Source organism: Plectropomus leopardus, chromosome 19, assembly GCF_008729295.1.
Source record: "Plectropomus leopardus isolate mb chromosome 19, YSFRI_Pleo_2.0, whole genome shotgun sequence".
NCBI classification, from domain to species: domain Eukaryota; kingdom Metazoa; phylum Chordata; class Actinopteri; order Perciformes; family Serranidae; genus Plectropomus; species Plectropomus leopardus.
In genome coordinates this window covers 2,776,982-2,797,543 of record NC_056481.1, presented here as the reverse complement: position 1 = coordinate 2,797,543, position 20,562 = coordinate 2,776,982, and the positions used below count along the sequence as shown (strand labels likewise).

At 36.3% G+C, this 20,562-nt stretch overlaps 1 protein-coding gene across 1 annotated transcript; it reads left to right on the top strand.

The window, feature by feature from the left end:
* Window positions 1-1,301: 1,301 nt before the first annotated feature.
* On the top strand, window positions 1,302-16,320 carry grnb (granulin b). The gene is made up of 17 exons (XM_042508551.1): window positions 1,302-1,410; window positions 1,683-1,767; window positions 3,371-3,511; window positions 5,075-5,215; window positions 6,330-6,443; window positions 6,849-6,990; window positions 7,294-7,403; window positions 7,799-7,928; window positions 8,024-8,115; window positions 9,047-9,197; window positions 10,452-10,549; window positions 10,920-11,153; window positions 11,659-11,895; window positions 12,594-12,860; window positions 13,204-13,440; window positions 14,694-14,951; window positions 16,028-16,320. Exons 2-17 carry the CDS (start codon window positions 1,765-1,767, stop codon window positions 16,172-16,174), a joined length of 2,502 nt encoding a protein of 833 aa, XP_042364485.1. The 5' UTR covers window positions 1,302-1,410; window positions 1,683-1,764; the 3' UTR covers window positions 16,175-16,320.
* The last annotated feature ends 4,242 nt before the right edge of the window (window positions 16,321-20,562 follow it).

Here is a 20,562-nt window from a genome sequence, read left to right as displayed (position 1 = left end):
TTGTGTCCACTGCTGTAAATGTACCTTATTTTGGGGATCAGATATTGAATTATTATTATTATTCTTATTATTATGAGTTGTGCAATCGTGGCTTTCCTTGCTTGTTTTTGTTTTACATGAGAAAACTGTTGTGAACTTGTGTTTCGGACTGAGATTTACACAAGAACTGAATCCCCCGAGAGGACACGTTATTAAAGCCGTTTGTTGGATTTGAGGAGAAAAGCGCGAGGGTGAGGAGGATTGGACTGTAGGCCTTCATCCTGTGCCGTAAATCATCTGCTTCATAAAACCTGGTCAGTTGTTTGTAAACTGTAAATTGATTCTTTCTGTACATGAGACAAATAGAAATAAATTTGTTCCCACGGTCAGTCGGGGCGTGTATGATTTTTTTATTTTGAAAGAGAGCTTGAAGTTAGACAATAAAACTGTCTAAAGTTAGTCAATAAAAAGACATAGAAATAATAATAATTAAAGCATTCATTTATATAGCATTTATCAACACAATAAGGAAAAAAAATAATAACACATGCACTAAAAAAGAAAAAACACACACAGGAGAAATTTAAAAATTAATGGTTGAATTTAAAAACAAAAACAGAGCATGCAAGACCTAAGTGCAATTTCAGGAATAAAAAATATATTAATAAAATAATTCAACAATAGTACCACAGTGTAATGGCACCTTTTAACAAAAATGAATTCGACAAAAAAAAAAACAACAACAATTATTAACATTTTGCAAGACAAAAAGTGGCAAAGACAAAAAAAAGTTAGGAATAAGTAAATTAATTATTTTTATCCTGGGTGATTATGTTATTCTATTGACCTATAATTATGTATTTACTTTTTAAAATGTTATTTTTGTGATTTTTAATGTTGTAAAATTCTATTACTTACTTATAAAAATAAGCAATATAATATAATATATATATTGTATTTTTTAATCTGAAGTAATGTAATAGTCTGAGGTTTTAAATTTGAATCATTTGTTGTTTTTTCTTTGTTTGGGTTTTTTTTTATCTTGAATGATTATTTTATTACTTATTTAATGAATAATATAATATAATATAATAATAATATAATAATATAATATAATATAATATAATATAATAATATAATATAATATAATATAATATAATATAATATAATATAATATAATATAATATAATATTAATATAATATAATATAATGTTGAAAATAAATAAAATATACGTTCAGACTGTCAGATTCGGTGTAGTGTCCCCTTTAAGAGCGCGCTGCAGAATCACGTGTGACGGTGTCATGTGATCGATTGAATTGAGAGTCAAAAACAGCTTCTCACAGTCTTCTTTGTCACTGAATGTTTGCGAAGCGCCGTGAACTCGCCACATTTATGTTTACAGGTCGGACTCGTCGCGTCACACCTGCCAGGTGAGGAAAACACGTTTGTTTTTACCGCGAAGAAGAAAACGTTTCGGTAAAAGTCATTCAAACCGGCTAGCTTTATTGTTAGCCACCTAGCATGCTAAGCTAACTTGTTTTGAGGAAAACAAAACTGCTCCTCTGACGTTAGCTCGGTGATTTTGGAGAAAAGTTAGCCGTGTCAGGTTTTTATACATCAAGTACTTTATTTACTATAGCGCCGCTGAGTTGTTTGTACACAGTTTTATGGTGAATAATTGTGTTTTCTGGTGTTTTTTAAGGTTGTAAGAGGAGTATGCAGCTCCGAGCTGAGTGTTAAAAACAGCTGAACTCATCCTGCCTGTCTACAGTCATCTGATAATTATGGTAAAGTCTCTTTATTCTGTCATTATTCACTAATTAACGTCCGTGGTCGAAAGTAAATAAGTACATTTACTCAAGTACTGCACTGAAGTTCAATTTTAAGACAGTTTAGCAGTTAAATATATTGGCTATTTGTCTGTTTTATAACTGTGACTGCTCTATAATTCAAAGGAAAAATATTGTAATTTTTACTCCGCTACATTTATTTGCTAACTAATGGCATTTTAAGTACAAAAAATAAACAATATTGAATGTAATTTTACAACACTAAAAATCACAACAATACAAAATAAAAAATATATATAAATCAGTATATTAAGATAAACTAAACACCAGGGATAAAAAATAATGTAATCAAATTATTAAAACTTAAAACCAGAGACTGTAACATTACTATAAGTAATAAAGTATAAAATACATGTTTAGTATATTATATTATATTATATTATATTATATACCTCTTACCTCTTCTGCACTACAATTCAGCAGGGAACTGCATTACATTTATTTGATAACTTAAATAACTTTTTACAACGCTACAATTCAATAGTAAACGTAACATAAAAGACTATACCAAATTAAATTATATAGTACAAAATATATGTATAATATTTATATACTTTATACTTCTACTGCACTGCAATTAGAGGGAAATATTTGTACTTAAAAAAAACGATTTCTTAAAATTACTTTCCAAATTTAGATGAATAATATAAATTATATTCAATAAGTAGATATAATATATAATTATAGGTGTAAATAGGACTTGATTGATCCTAGGAGAAAAATTAGAAGCTATCAATGTATAATAAAATAAATAAATAAATGAATAGATATTAATGGTTGTTTTTTTTAACCACAAGAGTAAAATTTCTAACCCTTTAGGTACTGTGTAAATACAGTACAAACTTAATTTTGCTGTAATTTTTGCACACAATTGTTTAAATAATAGTTTAAAAAAATACTTCTGCACACTCTCTAGCTCTCTCTTTTTAAGCATTTCTGTCATGGAGAAATACTCCATTACCAAGTCATGCATGCAAAATTCACTTAAAGTCAAATCAGTAATAAGCACTAAAATGTACATTAAATATTAAAAGTAATGTGCAAGTGGTGCTTTAATGGTGTCCTTTATCAAGATAGAGCTAATTTAAACTACGTCATACTTTTGGTGGTTAAATCTCTAACAATGGATCATATTTTCCTGTTTAAAAAGTGGAATAAAAGTGGAAATATTAAGTGGCATAAAATGGGAATAGCTAAAATAAAAGTACCCATGTATAAATAAACTCTTGCATGTATTGACAGTGTTTTTAGGGTTTTTTATGAGATGAAATGCAGAAGATTTGAGTGCCATACATTAAAAAAGGGACATGAACTTTACAGCAGGAATGTGGGTTTGTTTAGTGTTGAAATCAGTTTATCAGCAGGAATTCCTGCTGAGTTTCTGTACGTACGAACCTTTGTTAGTAAGGTGTTCACAGCCAGAAAGAAACTCAGAAACTGTGTAGATTAGATAGAATTTGTTGACAATAGTTAGAGATCTTTGTTGCTTCATGCTTCACTGCTGACAGCGCCTCACTTCTCTTCGCTCTCCTGCGTTCAGACGCTGCAGATGGGGATCTTGTTTGTGGCTCTGCTGGGCCTGAGCTCAGCGCTGGTGTGTCCTGATGGCGGCATGTGTGAGGACAAAAACACCTGTTGCAAGAACACCGAGGGAGGATACGGATGCTGTCCGCTGCCGCACGTGAGTCACGGTTCTGACACGGGAGCCAGTTATTTAATTTAAAGTGTTGGTAGCTGCTCAGTAATGTTCTTGTTGCTGATGCAGTTAAATGTCTCTCTGCCATTTAAACAGGTTCAGAGTATAAGTACTATGATCTTCACCAAAATGTACCAATGCCACCATGCAAAAACACTCCATTACAAGGAAAAGTCTTAAATTTATTCAGCATATATATGATTTAAGATTCCTATTGTCTGCACACAGTTCTCAAAATATAGGCGGTTATATCAGCAGCTTGCAACAAACGGTGCTAACTGCACAAATCTAACAAACTGCCTTATTAATTTGGCTTTTAATTGAATTGTATTTATTTATTAATTTTATTTGCATATTTTAGTCTGTTTTACAGTTTTACTACTTTCTTTATCATTTTATTATGTTTTACTTTGTGCCTTTATCCTTTAATTTACCTCTTTTTAGAGTGATTTTACTTATTTACTAATGTAAAATAATTAAATTAACTGTTGGCAGCTGCTCAGCAATGTTCTTGTTGCTGATGCCGTCAAATTCGAGTGTCTTACTGCCGTTTAAGCAGGTTCAGAGTACAAGTATTTTAGTCTTTACCAAAAAGTAGTAATACTGCTCTTCCATTATAAGTGAAAGTCTTGAATCCATTCAGAGCAAATCTATGATTTAAGATTAATTTTGTCTGCATATGGTTCCCTGCATAGAGGTGGATAAACCAGCAGCTTGCAGCAAAAAGTGCTAACAGCGTGAACGAGGTCCGTTTCACACAACACACGTCAGCAGCGTGTGAGCAGCGCCAAACGTGTTGGGGGTTTTTTTCGGCGCCCATGTCAACAAGTTAGAGCATTCAAATTCAAATCGGCTTTATTGGCACGAATGTTTACGTCACATTGTTGCCAAAGCAAAACAATTTTAAATGAAGAAATAAATGACAGAAATACATATACGTACTATATACGTACTGTTTTAGTTACATGGAAACATTTAGCGTAGAGCTTGTTTCTCTTAGTTTATGACAACATTCAACATATTTTGCAGCTAAAACTGCACGCCGACTTTTCTCCGTACGTATATGAGGCAGTTTCTGAAGATCTGGAAAATGGATAAACTCAGGATATATGTCTTTTATTTTTTCAAAGAAATGTTCTCATAAATCGTCACAGTGTAGCAGGAAGTGAGACTCAGTCTGGACACGTCTCTGATGACAGAGTGGACACAGTCTGGCGTCCCTGCTCAGTCTGTTGTGTCTGTGACGGCCTGTTTCACTCCCTCTGGACATTATCAACGTTTTTCTTCCGTTCCCGCCTGAGCAGCACTTAGTATTTTTTACACTCGCCGTTTGTTTGTCAGCAAAAATAGACAGTGAACATGTTGTTTTGGTGATTACATTGACTCTATACCAGCTTTTACAGCAGTTTAAGTGTCAAACAGAGAACTTAAGGAGCGTTCACAGTGAACTCTGAGCTCATCCGTCGTCATTTTCTGCTGCTCGGTGTTTGCAGCGCGCTTCAGTAGCTTTCGTCGTCCCTCATCATCACTTTTTTAATCCTCCTGCAGGCTGAGTGTTGTTCAGACCACCTCCACTGCTGCTACGAGGGGACGGTCTGCGATCTCGTCCACGCCAAATGTGTCAATAAGACAGTTTCGCTGCCCTGGATGAGACGAGTTCCCACCAAACAGGTCCTGCTCGTCCCTCAGGTCGGTCTCCTTCAAGTCAAAGACATGTCTTTTTTTTTCAGAGTATTGCGTACAATCACGACATTTCCAGTGTTTTCCTGCTGCTTTAAAAAAAATGTAGTAATACAATTTTGATACGCTGAAACAACCAGCATTTTTAAACCAGCATTTTGTCAATACTCCTCTTTTCGTTGTTGTTTTTTCCTTTTTTAAACCATAAAATATATTTAGAAGAGCCAATAAAATAATATAAAGTAACATAAGATAAAATCTTTGTGTATTTATATACATATGTATACTCCTACATGTGTACAAATACACGTGCACATATGTTTACCCACATGTACATACATATACATATAAGCACACATAGACCCAAAAACACATACAACTACATGTTAAGGAAAATAAATGATTAAATTAAATAAATAAATAATACAAAGTAAATAAGATAATAAAATAAGATTACAGATAATAAATAAAAAAAATACAATTAATAAGGTATTTCCTGCATTAAAGTCTGCTTTGCCCAGAGAAAAAACTCTTGAAGTATTTAGGTGTATTTGTGTGAAGTATTTCGTCTCAAAGATGTGTCTTATCTTTGTTTGCGCCTCCTCAGAGCTCATTAGAAGTTTGATTAGCAGGAAATTTGTCGACCTTCAGTCTATGGGGCATGAAGTCATTGTTCCTCGACTTCCTGCAGACATGCAAATGTTCTTTGAGAAAAACAGTTAGATCTGCTGCATTTGCACTTTTATTCTTATCTCTCGTAGCTTTTTTTCAATACAAAAATGCACAATAAGCTCTCTTTTATTGAAGTGTACTTTTAGACCTTAACACGTGAAAATATTGGTACAAAGTGCAAATAAGACAACACATGGACATATCAGTAAAGAACTTCAGAAGTAAGACGGAAAAATCTGCAGAAAGAACCAAGAAAACAAACATGTTGTTTTTTCTGGAAAATCAAGTGAATTTTGACGTAATGACTGATTTTACACTAATTATCACTGTAGGAAAGAAAGCTAAAATCTGTTTCCACGGTAAACACATTTGCAGTCCTGCCTCTGACATGTTGTGTTTTTGTTTTTTCGTGTCATTGGTATGCGTGGGCTGTGATGTGTGACGGCTGCAGCTCGCGGAGACGGTAAAAGCAGTCATTTGTCCGGACCAAGAGTCCGAGTGTCCTGACGAAACCACTTGCTGCCAGCTTCGGGACGGCTCCTGGGGCTGCTGTCCATTAGCTAAGGTGATACACATGAACTCACCCTCACATACAAAAACACAAAAAACACTTCACACCCAGGGACACGTTACTTTCACGCTCTGCTGGTCACCGCTTCAGGCTGCCAGCTGCTCTGCTGGATAACAAACCGTTTTATCATCTAAGACCAATTCTGTGGTTCTCTTTTTTTCAGGTTTTAACAGTTTTAGATTTAATTTGTTTTCATGCTGAAGAGAAGTGTAGTTTATTTCCAATTTATTCAGTTTAATATCTGGTTATTCCTTTCCTGAGTCACGGTTTTGCTCGTCATGCATTTGAAATCCTCTCCCACTGTCAGCACTCAGGCAGATCATCTGTACGTTTCCATCAACTGCAGGAAACTGATGAGCGCTCTTGACTGTCTGAAATGATTTTCGTCTCCTTCTGCAGGCGGTGTGCTGTGAGGATAAACTCCACTGTTGCCCCGAGGGAACAAAGTGTGATCTGGCTCACTCAAAGTGTGTGTCTGCATCGCTCGAGTCTTTCCCCATGCTGCAGAAACTGCCCGCCAGGAGGAGGGAGGATAACGCAGGTGGGGAATTCCTCATGTAGATGCTCACGGACTCAAATCAGGCCAAAGGTCCACTTGAAAAACCAGTGTGAAAAAGAAGTATTTGAAATGGCAAAAACATTTTAAAAAGTCATTCAGATCTATCTTTCATACTACAATATATGCCAATGATCCTGGATAATGACTAATGATGTTTCTGTATATGCTGATGATACTGTACTAATAACTAAACACTAATAAGGTTTCTTTGTGTTTCTTTATATGCTGATGATACTGTACTAATAACTTGACACTAATACGGTTTCTTTCTTCATGTTTGTGTAGCTCTTACAGCTAATTCAGTGACATGTCCTGGTGGACAAAGCAGCTGTCCAGATAGTTATACATGTTGCCTGCTATCCAGCGGAGACTACGGCTGCTGCCCTTACCCAGAGGTACAAAATGATTCTGTTGCAAATATAATAGACGATTTGTAGATTATCTGATTTGTTCATCCACAGAAAATTGAACGCAGAAAGTTTTGATACTTAGTCGTGTAAGTCATGCCAAATATTTCCCTGTATAATGGTACAGGGAAATAATGGTATTGATAAAATCAAATAATAAAATTAAAATTTGATGATAATAAAAAAAACAACTGCAAAAAAAATAACAATGAAAAACATTCAAAGAAATAATAATTAAACACATATTTTTAAAAAAAGATTATCAGTCTCATTAACAACTTATAACCAGTATCACCCCTGAAAAAAAATTGTCAACCCCTAGCTAAAATGGCAAGTTTTCACTCTTTTACTCACTCTGTATTTGATTTTTGGTTTTTGTGCAGGCCACGTGCTGCAGCGATCACCTCCACTGTTGCCCTAGCAACACCATATGTGACCTGGAGCATGGCGTCTGCAGGTCTGGTGAGACGAGCGTGTCGCTGCTGAAGAAGATCGCTGCTGTGCCCAATGACGGTAAGAACTTATTACCAAAAACAGATTAAACTGTGTGCAAACACAAAGTGCTGATCTGTGTTTTCTGTGTCTGTTCTGACTCCTCGTCTCGTCAGTTGTGTGTCCAGATAAAAAGGCAGCGTGTCCTGATCAGACCACCTGCTGCCAGATGAATAACAGCTCATACGGCTGCTGTCCGATGCCCGATGTGAGTAACCTGAAACTAACCTGTAAAAAAAGAGCAGACGTAACTCGCCAAACCAAACCAGAACCTGCAACACACAGTATTCACCTCTCATTCGTTTTGTCGGGTTATTTGCAGGAGTTCACTTGATCCAAGTGAATGTTGTGTAGAAGTTGTTGTGGAAAACTGTTGGAAAAATGCAAGATGTCACCACGATAAAAGGAAATTTTAAATGTCTATTATTTTTTAAATATTTGAACTTTTATGAATTTGATAGAAGTAGTTGAAATAAATAACCATGAAGATTTTTTATAAGTAAATAATGTTGATTAAATAAAACAATAAAATTAAAATAAAATATTAATATTAATATAAAAAAACAATTGAAAAGAGAGAAAAATAAAAGAAAAAATAAGCAAATGAAATATATTTTAAAAAGTGAAAACAATGGAAAAAAAAAACAGTTCTGCATCAATCAACAGTGTCTACTCAAACTGTCAAACTTGAAGGCTCTCTCATAAATTTATCTTATTTATCTTATAAATCTTGAAATCACAGCAGCTTTGAATATCAGATTGATTTAAACTATTACAAGTTATATTCATTTCAAAGTAGTGCTTTAATTGGTCGTTAGAAAGTGTCAGCCAGTTTATATCAGGAGTGAAACTATTCATTTTTTCTCCAAATGTGATTATTATCAGAAAAAAAAACCTTGAGATTTCTTGTTTTCGACAGGGTCCCAACATTTATAATAATCACCACAAAACATCAGAAGGATGATAACAGCGGTGCAGTTCATTATGATTTCTTTCATTTTTATTTTATTTTTTATTTTTTTGGTCAATACTTACATACTTGAATTAACTTTATAAAGACTGAAGCACTGACACAAACCTACAAACTTTCTGAGCCAATAATTCAGCCTTGATTAAGTCGCCCTCTTCTTTCCCTCCAGGCCGTCTGCTGCTCAGATCACGTCCACTGTTGTCCTGCAGGGACACAGTGTGACCTCTCCCACAGCGCCTGTGTGTCCACCCACGGAGAGACCACCATGACCATGAAGATCCCCGCCGCTGTGACGGAGCTGGTGGCGGTGCAGAGCAAAGGTCAGCGTGAACGGCGTCACCATTGGGGGGAAATTTATCTTAGAGCAGAATTTGTGTTTGATTTGAATTTTTTTATCGTTAATATTTTAATGATACGGAATAATTTTTAGCACGCTGATGTAATGTGGAGCAGGAGCTGAACGTCGTCTATGTTTAAGGGAGAAATTTAGGGATTTTTCTTTTGTTTTAAGGGAAAGTTACACTCAGATTTTGAATTATAGACCTTAAAGGGGGATAAATTAAGGTCAGTGCATGTTTATGATTAGTCACAGTCTCTCCAGGGATTTTATTTTAAACAGTTATGTTGTTTTAAGACATGATGCTGTTTTATTTTTCCTGAAAAAAGGAGTAAATAATAATATCTTGATTTATATAGCACTTTTCAAAAGCAAGTAACAAAGTCATATATACAACAAAAGATTAACCTCATCTGGTCATATTAATTGCAATCAATTATAATTAAATGAATAATTATAAGGAATTATTATAAGTAAATAATAATGACAAAATAAAACAATAAAATTAAAATAAAGATTTAATAATAAAAAATGAAAACCAACTGCAAGTAAATAAGAGTTTAAAAAAATATTCAAATAAAATAAAGAAATAAATATACATTCAGAAGAAAAAGAGAGCTAGAGACCAAAAGCCAAGTTAAGTAAGTAAATTTTAAATTTATTATTAAATTTTTTTTAAAAAGTTTTAAATTCACCTTAATTTTTATTTTTAATTTTTTTTATTTGTTTATATAAAGTAAATATGCAGTGCATCAATGGCAAAACATTTTTAAAATACACAGGCTTTAGGAAAAAATCATTTCTTATCAACAATTCAAGGCGGACCTGTCACACAAAAAAAAAACCTTAATAATATCTATTTTTTTAAATAATTTACATGTCTCTCAAGGCAATAAGGATATAAGAACTTTCTTTATTTCCAGGATTTGAAGTAGATCGTCAAATTTTTAACTAAAACGAAACAAAAATGTCATAGTTTATGTTAAACATTCGGTTCAAATTTTGGTTATTGTTAAATTAGTCCTAAATTTAATTCAGACCAGCATTAAAAATGTCTTAAATCTAACCTACCTTACGCTGAATGGACCCTGGCAATGTAGACATCAGGTTTTAGTGATAAAGAATGAATTTAATAAAAAGGATATCTCTTCTTCTCCTAAATAATCTCACAGGAATGCAGTGCTGCTTTAAATGAAGTTTTCTCACGTGTTCACTGATAATAACGTTTGTCTTTCAGTCGGCGCTGTTCCCTGTAACGACTCTGTGGCCTGCGCTGACGAAAACACCTGCTGCAAATCGTCACAGGGAGAATGGGCCTGTTGTCCGCTGCCTAAGGTACCGACATACTGATGAGTGTGAGTCACTCACGCTGACTGTCCAGCTGCACCGAGTTACTCAACGCACGATTCCTGAGATCAGGATTCATCTGGCGTCTGCACAGTTTTGATCTGTATCTGTCGGTGACGTCAACGGATGGACTTTCTAATCTCAGAAATGTGTTTTGTTGCGACACTCGTGTGTAGAAATACGAGTCAATATGATTAATGCAAACTGTATTTCAGTCTTGGCACGTCTTCCAGTTTCATAGTTTATCAATGGACGTCAGCTTGGAGGAGTTTTCCTGCACAGACTCACATTATAGTAGCTCTTAGATGATAAATGCATAACACACATACTACAGCGTGTTTGTTTCTGCTCGCTGCAGGCCGTGTGCTGTGAGGACCACGTGCACTGCTGTCCACACGGCACCATTTGTAACCTGGCGGCCTCCACGTGTGACGAGCCGTCAGGCATCAGCGTGATGCCCTGGCTCAGCAAAGTGCCCGCCTTCCCCTCGCTGACGGGAAACAGCAAGTGTGACAAATCTACGTCGTGTCCTGGAAAATCCACCTGCTGCAAGACGGCGAGTGGAGGCTGGGCCTGCTGTCCTCTGCCTCAGGTACACCTGACACCTGGGAGATGACGCTGTTCAGACCGGCAGATGCACTATATGATGTTGGATTCTAATTAATGCTTTTTAATTGTTTAAATTATAAGTAGTTGTAGTTTTTGGACTGAAACTCACAATAGAATCAAAACACAGGCTGTTTTATGTAAATTGTAAACTCACACTAAAACTGATTTAAAAAACATGTAAAATAATTGAAAGTATAAATAATCGCACCACTTTAGGTTTAAGATACATATAAAGTTGGTGTACATGCATCCTCATGTTTTGATTTGTGAATAACACGTTTTAATTTAACACAGTGCTTTTCAAACTTTTAATGCCTTAAATTCCACTGATACTTATATCAGAGTAAACACAACTTTAACTTGTTTTTTTTTTAGAAGCATGAAAAACAAAGCTGAAAGTAGGTATTCTGGTACTTCACAGGGTTTGGTTTCATGCTGCAGAGCTTCATGAAACTGTAAAAACATCCTGTATTCTGTGTTTCTGTCAGGCCGTGTGCTGCGATGACCACGTCCACTGCTGCCCTCACGGCACCGTCTGCAACCTGGAGGCCGAAACCTGTGACGACCCGTCGGGTTTCCTCCCCTCCGTCGGCTGGCTGCAGAAGGAGTCCGCTCTGACCTCGGAGGTGGAGGACGAGAAATGCGACAAGCAGACGATGTGTCCGGGAGGCACCACCTGCTGTAAGGGGGACTCTGGGCAGTGGGCCTGCTGCCCCCTGCCTCAGGTCAGCAGCTCCTCCTCCAGTGTGTTCAGTGTGTGAAGCCTCTGCAGGTCAGATGACGGTGTGTGTGTTTGGAAGTACAGATGGCCGAGGGTGTGTTTGTTCTGCTGAAGTGTCGGCTGTAATAGAGGAGTTCTTACAGGCTTAAAGTCCGGTCTGATAACTCACAGCAGGAGCAGTTTTACACCTCAGATAGTCGTGAAACTCTCCTGGTTAAATCATGAGAACCAAAAAAATAAACAACTGTCTTAGACTGCATCCACACCAATATTTTTTACTTTAAAATGCATGATACGTCCACTGTACTCTGGTGTAGTGAAGCACTGTTAAACCACTGTTTGTTAATGCTAAACTTAATTTATGAAAAAGAATGGTAGATATAGAAAAGTTGTTCCTGTTTTTATTGCAGCTCCTGTCATTAGTAAGTAATGGGCAGGTATTATAAGATCTTCTTCTTCCTGCTCCTTTTTGTTCATGTATTGTGTAAAAGTGTTATGAGAAAGAAGTGTTGAATGGGTTTTTATTAAGTATGAGTGAATGAACTATAACAGATACCTGTGAAAACGCTGCTGACCGTGTTGTAGTTTAAAAACTCTTTGTGTTGCGTGAAATCTCTTCCATCTGTAGAACTAAGAAAGTGACATTTTCAGGGATTTTGCGGCGTTAACGATCCATTTTATTTTCTTTTTTTTTGCTTTCAGGCCGTGTGCTGCAGCGATCGTGAGCACTGCTGCCCTAAAGGCTACAAATGCAACGTGGCTGAACAGACATGTGACAAGCCTGGTGAACTCAGCCTGCCCTGGCTGCACAAGATCCCGGCCCTGCAGATGGAGGAGACCAGCCGGGCCGTTTCGGGTCCAACTCCGCCAGCCAGGAACATGTGTGACGCCCAAACCAGCTGTCCCAGAGATACGACCTGCTGCTTCATGGACAAGACCCAGAAATGGGGCTGCTGCCCTCTGCCGAAGGTACGAAGATGATGATTTAGACAGAATCACTCAGTAAAAAAGTTAATTTACTGTGATTTTATTGATTATTTAGAGTAGTGGTGGCAACCAGTGTGATTTGAAAATATTATGAATGCATGAACTGGAGAGCTGTTAGTTTGTGTCCAGTTTACAGTGAATAAATGTTTACATTTAAAGGCACGGCCGTAACAGTTTAACTTTCTTTTGCTAACAACTCATGTGAAACTGTAGATAAAATGTCACGCTCCAGCGCGGACATGTCCGACAGTCTGCGCCAGTGTTATTTTTAAGCTGCAATATATCGTCCAGCTGTAGGGCCAGAGTCATGTTTGCTGTTTTTCAGGCGGTCTGTTGTGAAGATGGAAACCACTGCTGCCCCAGCGGTCACACCTGCGAGCCTCACCGCTCCTCTTGCTCAAAGGGCCCCCATGATGTCATACCGTGGTTCACAAAGCTGAGCGCTGTGACCGAGCAGGGCGCCGTGACCGACGTTAAATGTGACGACAAGAGCAGCTGCGCTACAGGGACGACCTGCTGTAAACTGCCGACGGGAGAGTGGGGCTGCTGCCCGCTGGTCAAGGTCTGTACATCAGTGGTGCGGCACAGTGCATTCTGGGAGTTGTAGGATTTCAGCCTCTTGAGCCAAAGCAAATGCGCAGCCCTTTTTCTCTGTTTTCTCTCATCATTTAGCACTAATTTCCAAAGTATTTGTGTCTTTTTACTGCATAGACAGTTTTATGAAAAGTGCACCTCTCCAGCAGTGAAATACTTCTTTTAGATATTTTTCATTTAAGATAAAGAAGAATTGGCCCTTCCAATCCTACCAAGGTGTCAAAAAACGTATCCATACTCGATAAATCGATTAGATTACTGCAACGCTCTTTTAACTGGCCTCCCGAAACCGTCAAGAGAGAAACTTCAGCTTATTCAGAATTGCGCAGCTGGACTTTTAACCAAAACAGAGGGAGCATATTATCCTGGATTTTAGCTACACGCCACTGGCTCTCAGTATCTTTTAGATTCAGTCTGGCTTTTAGTGTAATTCTTGAAATTATTATTTAACATAAACTCTCTTATTTTTACTGTTTTTACAGGTCTGTAGTTTTTACTTTGACTCATATCTTTTTATCATCGCGTCTTTTGATCGTCTAATCTTGTTTTTTTTTTTTAGTTGCGTCTCTTTTATTGTGAGGTAAAGGTTGACCGATATTGTTTTTTCGGGGCTGATACAAATACTTATTGTTAGTAGTTAATGAGACCAATAACCGATGTTTGGAAGCGATATGCATTTAATAATAAAAATCTAATTATTTCTGAATGTAGAATTTAGAATATAACAAACTCCAACACAAAACTTTGTTTAAATGCGTTTAGCGAATGTTTAATCAAAACTTAAATATTCAACATCAAATGAAGCAAGTTCCCTACAACTTTTTATTTAATTTAAAAATGTTCAGTGAAAATTTAAATAAATGAATAAATCAAAATAGCTCCCTGAGGATTTATGTAGTGAAAGTTCCTCCCATGCTTCTCTGGTGTTGGTTGATTGTAATATGCACACGTTTTCATTAATTAATTTTATAGGTGATCGTTAAAATAAAAACGCGGATACAGATAATCTACAAAATACCAAATATCGGCGCTGATGATCGGCCAGGCCGATAATCCATCAACCCCTACTGTAAAGCACCTTGAGCTGCATTCCTTGTATGAAAAGTGCTCTATAAATAAAGTTAATTATCATTATTTATTACTAATAATTATTCTATGGATAAATGCAGGTCTTTAAATGTTCACATCAGGTTTTAGACTCTTGTTGCGTCTCCTCTGCAGGCGGTTTGCTGTGCAGATCACGAGCACTGCTGTCCTCAGGGCTACACCTGCAACATGCAGACGGGAACATGCGAGAAGAAGAGCGGCGACGCACACATCCTCACCCTCCCTCAGACCAAAGTGGTACAGTCCGAGCCGAGAGACACAGAGGACGACACAGACGTACCATGTGACGGCACGGGGGACTTTCGCTGCCCCAAGCAGGACACGTGCTGTCAGGTCTCAGCGTCAGAGTGGGCCTGCTGCCCCTCACCCAGGGTACGTCCACACGTTATTCACACGAATGTTTGTTTTCTTTCATGTTTTATAGTGAGACTTCCTCCAGCTCCGTCCACAGGAATGTGAATAATGTGATCATTGTGTCACATGATCCAAAGGGACTCTGCAGCGTCCCTGTTTTCAGCCACACTGAAGAAATAACCCCCCCAAAATTTGCAAGAAATTAGTGAGAAGCACAAGAAAATTACTTGAAAATTATTGCAGAACAGAAAAATAAAGAAAGAAAAGTAAAAGAAAAAAGACCAGGAAATTACCTGAAAAAAGTGCTAAAGTGTAACTTTGAATATGTGATTATGACAATTATAAATACAGTTTTCTGGACATTTTTCTTTAGCTTTTGAAAAAGAAAATAGAAAAAATTATAAAATAGAAGGCAATGAGCAACTGAAGAAGAAATTACCCCAAAAATTAGCAAGACATTAGTAAGTAGTACAAGAAAATTATTTGAAAATTATCACAAAATAAAGGAAAGTTTAAAAAAAAAAAAACAGATAAGGAAATAACCTGAAAAAAAGTCATTAAAAATTGTAATGATTCTGAAAATAACTTTAAATATGTGATTATGATAATAATATATATAGTATTCTGGTCATTTTTCTCCAGCTTTTTGGGGAAAAAAAAAAAAAAAAAAAGGAAAAATAGAATAAAATACAAATAAAAAAAATTAAATTAAAAAATAGAAGAAGAGGAGTTCTATATTGTCACATGTACATTGTGCAGTGAAAATCTCAATCACGTTGCCTTGTTTTTCCCATGTTTTCGAAAGAAATCAAACCAGGTTGCTTCGGGTCCAAATGTTTAAATGCTTGAGAAAGAAATCTGCAGACAGCCCAAAAAAAGTGATGTCGATCCAGGCTTCAAAGGATTAATGTGGCCTTATACTAAATAAATCTCAGTAATTAATCAGAAGTCTGCAGATTGGAGAAGCTCCTTTGGACTTGAAGGTGTGACGGAGGAAAAAAATATCAAGTGCACTTTCACGTCTTTATGTAAACCAGCAGGAATCAAATTTATCAGCATGTTAATCTAACTGGAGTTACGTTTTTTCCTGCCAGGCGGTCTGCTGCTCTGACTCGAAGCGCTGCTGTCCTGCAGGATTCTCCTGTGACCTGCAGGCTGGAGGCTGCACCCGCCACGCCCAGCTCACCTGGGACACTTTGACCGGGGACAGAAAGAAAGACTTTGTCCGACATGGACTCTAATCCCCTCACACAGGTGCACTGATCTTCTTCCATCCTTTTAACATCCATCTACAGCTCACGTTGTCTGTGGACAACACTTCCTGTTTGCTGTGTCGTTCACGGAGGTGTTTTCGGCAGGTGTGTGAGTGTCGTCGCGTTAATGTGTGGAGGAGCGAGGTGGCAGCGAAGTAATGAAGTAGAAGCACTTTGGTAGGAAGCTCATCAGGTGACGTCGCAGCCTCTCATTCACTGTTTTTATTTCGATGTGTGTTACCTTTAAAACGGCGTGCAGGAGTGTTTTCATGATCTGCATCAGGCAGAAAATTTCATCATCACGCTCATTTCAACATGCAGGAGATACTAACACGAGACGCTCAGTGACTCACTGTGTCCCCTAGTTTTCTTATTGTCAACAAATCTCATGAAGACATCAAAACCAGCAGTTTGTTAATCTGTCTCTTAATATTTTCTGACTTAATCCCAAACTCACTGAAAAATAGATCTTTAAAAATGCAATTTATGACTATTTTTTTATTGATTAATCGACCCTTTAATGTCTCGATTGATCATTTAGTCAGTAAAATGACAGAAGAGGGTGAAACATGCCCTGCTGTGCCCAAGGTGACGTCTTCAAATGGTATGTTTTACCTAAAGTCCAAAAATCAACTTATTCATTTTGTTATCATGCATTACAAAATAACATTAAATTCTCACATTTAAGAAGCAAGAAACCAGCAAATATTTGACTTTTTGTGTTAAAAAATTACTAAAATGCTTTTTCATTATCAAAATAGTTGCTAATTGTTTTTTTTCATAAATAAATAAAATCTCTGTTTTGTTTTTTTTATGGAGTTTGTTGACAGTAAGAAAAATCTGGAATATCATCAGATTTATCCGTTAAACCCGCTCCGTTATTTTTGACTGTCCTGCGCAATTTCTCTATTAAAACGAGAAACAAATGTACTTTCAGCCTTAAAATGGGCAGAAATTGCTAAAACCAGCTCGTCTTTGACTGACGGTGTTTTTAAGAATGATTATTTGACTCTTTATCAGCCCCGCTGGGTGAGAAAGCAGTGTTTCTTTGTTTGTTTCTTTACGGGCACAAGTTGTTGACTTGAATTAGTCGATTTAGTTTAATCTTTATTTTGTCTGATTTATTGAACGGCTGAGGATCAACAGTGACAAATGATTTAACGTGATAGTTTCTTAAAATTTTCAGCTTTAGTATTTTTTGCTGTATGTTGAATTAAATCACAATGACTGCTTCGCTCTGACTGACTGAGCGGACAAATGGCTACTGTGATTTCACGGGAAAAGTAGCGTCGATCACAGTGTTATTAACTCTTTGAAACCCGGATTGACATCACTTTTTTGTGCTGCGTTTAAACACCTTTTAGATCGATTTGATTTCTTTTGAAAACATGGGAAAAAGACAATGAGCAACTTTGCAAGAAATGTTCTGGAATTGAAAGACATCACTAAATTAAAAAAAGCTATAATTATCATATATATTTAAAATGACGTTACAGACTATATATTTTTTCATATTTTTTAGAATATTTTCTTCAGGTCATTTACTTTTTTTTACTATTCTTTTTTTCTATCATTATTTTTTTTTTTCCCCATAAAACAGTTTTGCAACTTTTTATTAACTTCTTGCTAATTTTCGGGTTATTTCTTGTTAAATTGTTCATTTCTGTTTTCCTCCACATTTTAGAAAGAAGTCAAACCACTTTGCTCAAGTTTTAAAGGGTTATGAATGAAGTAATTTTTGGACAATTATGTGTAGATTCCTGTAAACGCAGCCAAGAAATAAGAACCAAGCATGTATAAATTATTAAGAGAAACAATCCAGGGCTCACTCCATCAGCAGACAATTAAAACTCTTTTTTTATTATAAAGATGAAGGTTTTTTGAGTTTGAACTGCCATTTTCATTAAAGCAGCTTTAGATTCATGTTCTAAACATTGTAAAATTGTAGAAATACTGCTCTGTAAATTATGTAATTGGAGTTTCAAGGTCATGGGGAAATTATAATGTAATCAAATCCACTTCTTTGTGAATACAAACTGGACCCAGATTGGAAACAAATAGCCAAAACACATACACACCATTGTTACTTTTAGATACTTGTTTTTTCCTGCTGTGATTTTTACATTTTTTTGCCTTTCGAGGAAGATTTTCAGAGAGAGGAGGGGTTAAAGATTGAAATAAAGTTCTTCAAAATATCCCTCTGGTTGATGTGATAATTAAGCACGCTGAGGTCATCCTTCAGGTTTAATCAGGTGGCAGGATGTACACACACACACACACACACACACACACACACACACACACAAGCCCACACACTTCCTCTGGCCTTTTCTCTCCGTATCCTCTTACCCCCGCCCCGTCTCCATCCTCCGACTCATCAGAAAGTTGTTGTGACGACGAGTAAATACAAGATAGACGAGTCTGTGTGTGTGTGTGTGTGTGTGTGTGTGTGTGTGTGTGTGTGTGTGTGTGTGCCAGTTTGCTGCAGCTTTATTTGATCCTCTGCCCTCTGGTGGTCAGAAACAAACACGGTGGCTCTTCAGCTCGAGTTGAAAACAATGAGCGACACACGGTGTTTGAGCCCTAAATGAGGTCAGATACTCGGCTCCTGTGAGGCCTCATTGTTTCAGACATGCAGGACGGTTACTTATGTGAAAGCGCTTTAACACAAACTGATGTCTCTATAGAGTGAAGTGATAATAAAGAGGTGGCTGTTTTCAAATTGAGTTCATTCAAAGAGTTCAAGATAAAATTACTATGTTTTCATACAAGTCCCATCTTTCGCCCTCATACAAAGTTTATGTACACAGAAGTCCTGCGGGACAGTGTCCTCAAAATGTAGATGTTAATGATAAAGTATTTGAAAAATGAAATGAAAAATAATTAAATAATATGAATAAATAAATAGTATGATTTATTATTAATATTAAATTGTATATAATTCCTATAAAATAAATAAATAAAAAATAAATCTTGAGTAGTTTTTGGTTTAGAGTGATTCAGTAGTGTAATTTATGTTTTTTAAAGACAAGTTTAAGCATACTATTTATTATAATATATATAAATATGTCTGAGAATTTATGAGATACTTGCCAACTGTAATAACTCAGTATAACTGTGGTTATGTTTTGATGTTTTTGTAGAGTTGTGATAAATATATATATATATATATATATATATATATATATATGTGTGTGTGTATATATATATACTGTCATAATCTTCATGGACACATTACCTTATAGAGTGTATATATAGTTAGCTTGCTAACACATAGCTACTTCAAGAAGAGTTAGCCTGATGTAAGACTGACCAATTCAGATATCTACATGGAAAATATATGTCAAAAATGATGTCTGAGGGGGGTTTTGTTGTTATTGTTGTTGTTTTTTTTGTTGGTTGGTTGTTTTTTTCTTAAAAAATGTCCCTCTTGTCACTTAAAGATGTTGGTGGAGGCTAACAGCCGCTAGCATAAAGACTGGAGGCAGAGGGAAACGGCTAACTAGCCTGCTTCAGGACAAAGGTAACAAAATTTGTCTGCCAGCTTCTCAAAGGCTTATTATTTAACATTTATTTTATTTGTACAAAAATTTAAATATTAAGACAACAATTTATGTTTTTTTGTTGGAAGCTACATGTTTCAATGAGGGCTATTTCTGCCCATTTTTATAGTTTACGCTAAGCTAAGCTAAGCTAAGCTAAGCTAAGCTAACAGACTTCTCGCGTCGTAGCTTCATTTTAAGGAATGTATGTTAACTGTCTGCATGAATTTCCCAAAATGCCAAACTGTAAGAGAAGAGTTGCGTTTAAATATAATGATATTAGTAATAATAATAATGATTTAGCACCTTTCAAAGTTATAAAGTGCTTTTACATTAAAAACAAAACACACCAAACAGTAGGTACACAGTAAATACAGGGTACGATTAATGAAAAAGTCAAAAAACATAAGTAAAAAGCACAGAAAGGCAATAGTAAAAAAGTAGTTTTATAAAAGTTTAGGTTGCATTAGACCACTTTAAGCTTTCGGAGATCTTCATCAGCATTAATTTATCAGTGAATCTAACTTCTGTTTATTATTAAATCAGTTTTTGTGGGTAAATAAGTTGAGTAAGGAGCTGTGTATAACCTCCAAGAGGCTTTTCAGTTCTATGTTTAGCAGATTTGACCCACCAACAGCAGAGAGGACTAAAGTGACAAAAACCTTTGACGTGTGAGCAAACTTTCTGCTCAGCCTCACTATTGGTCAGCCGCTGATCCCATTCAGATGTTGCCAGGGAGAGCGACCCTCACCCATAAAACACACACACACACACACACACACACACACACACACACACACACACACACACACACACACACTGCTCTGGTATTTT

What these genes read in the sequence shown, in the direction of transcription:
- grnb (XM_042508551.1), top strand. An exon ending in AGGTCCTGCTCGTCCCTCAG is followed by an intron (nt 5,216 to 6,329) that starts GTCGGTCTCCTT and finishes TGACGGCTGCAG; the next exon opens with CTCGCGGAGACGGTAAAAGC. An exon ending in CCTGCTGTCCTCTGCCTCAG is followed by an intron (nt 11,154 to 11,658) that starts GTACACCTGACA and finishes TGTTTCTGTCAG; the next exon opens with GCCGTGTGCTGCGATGACCA.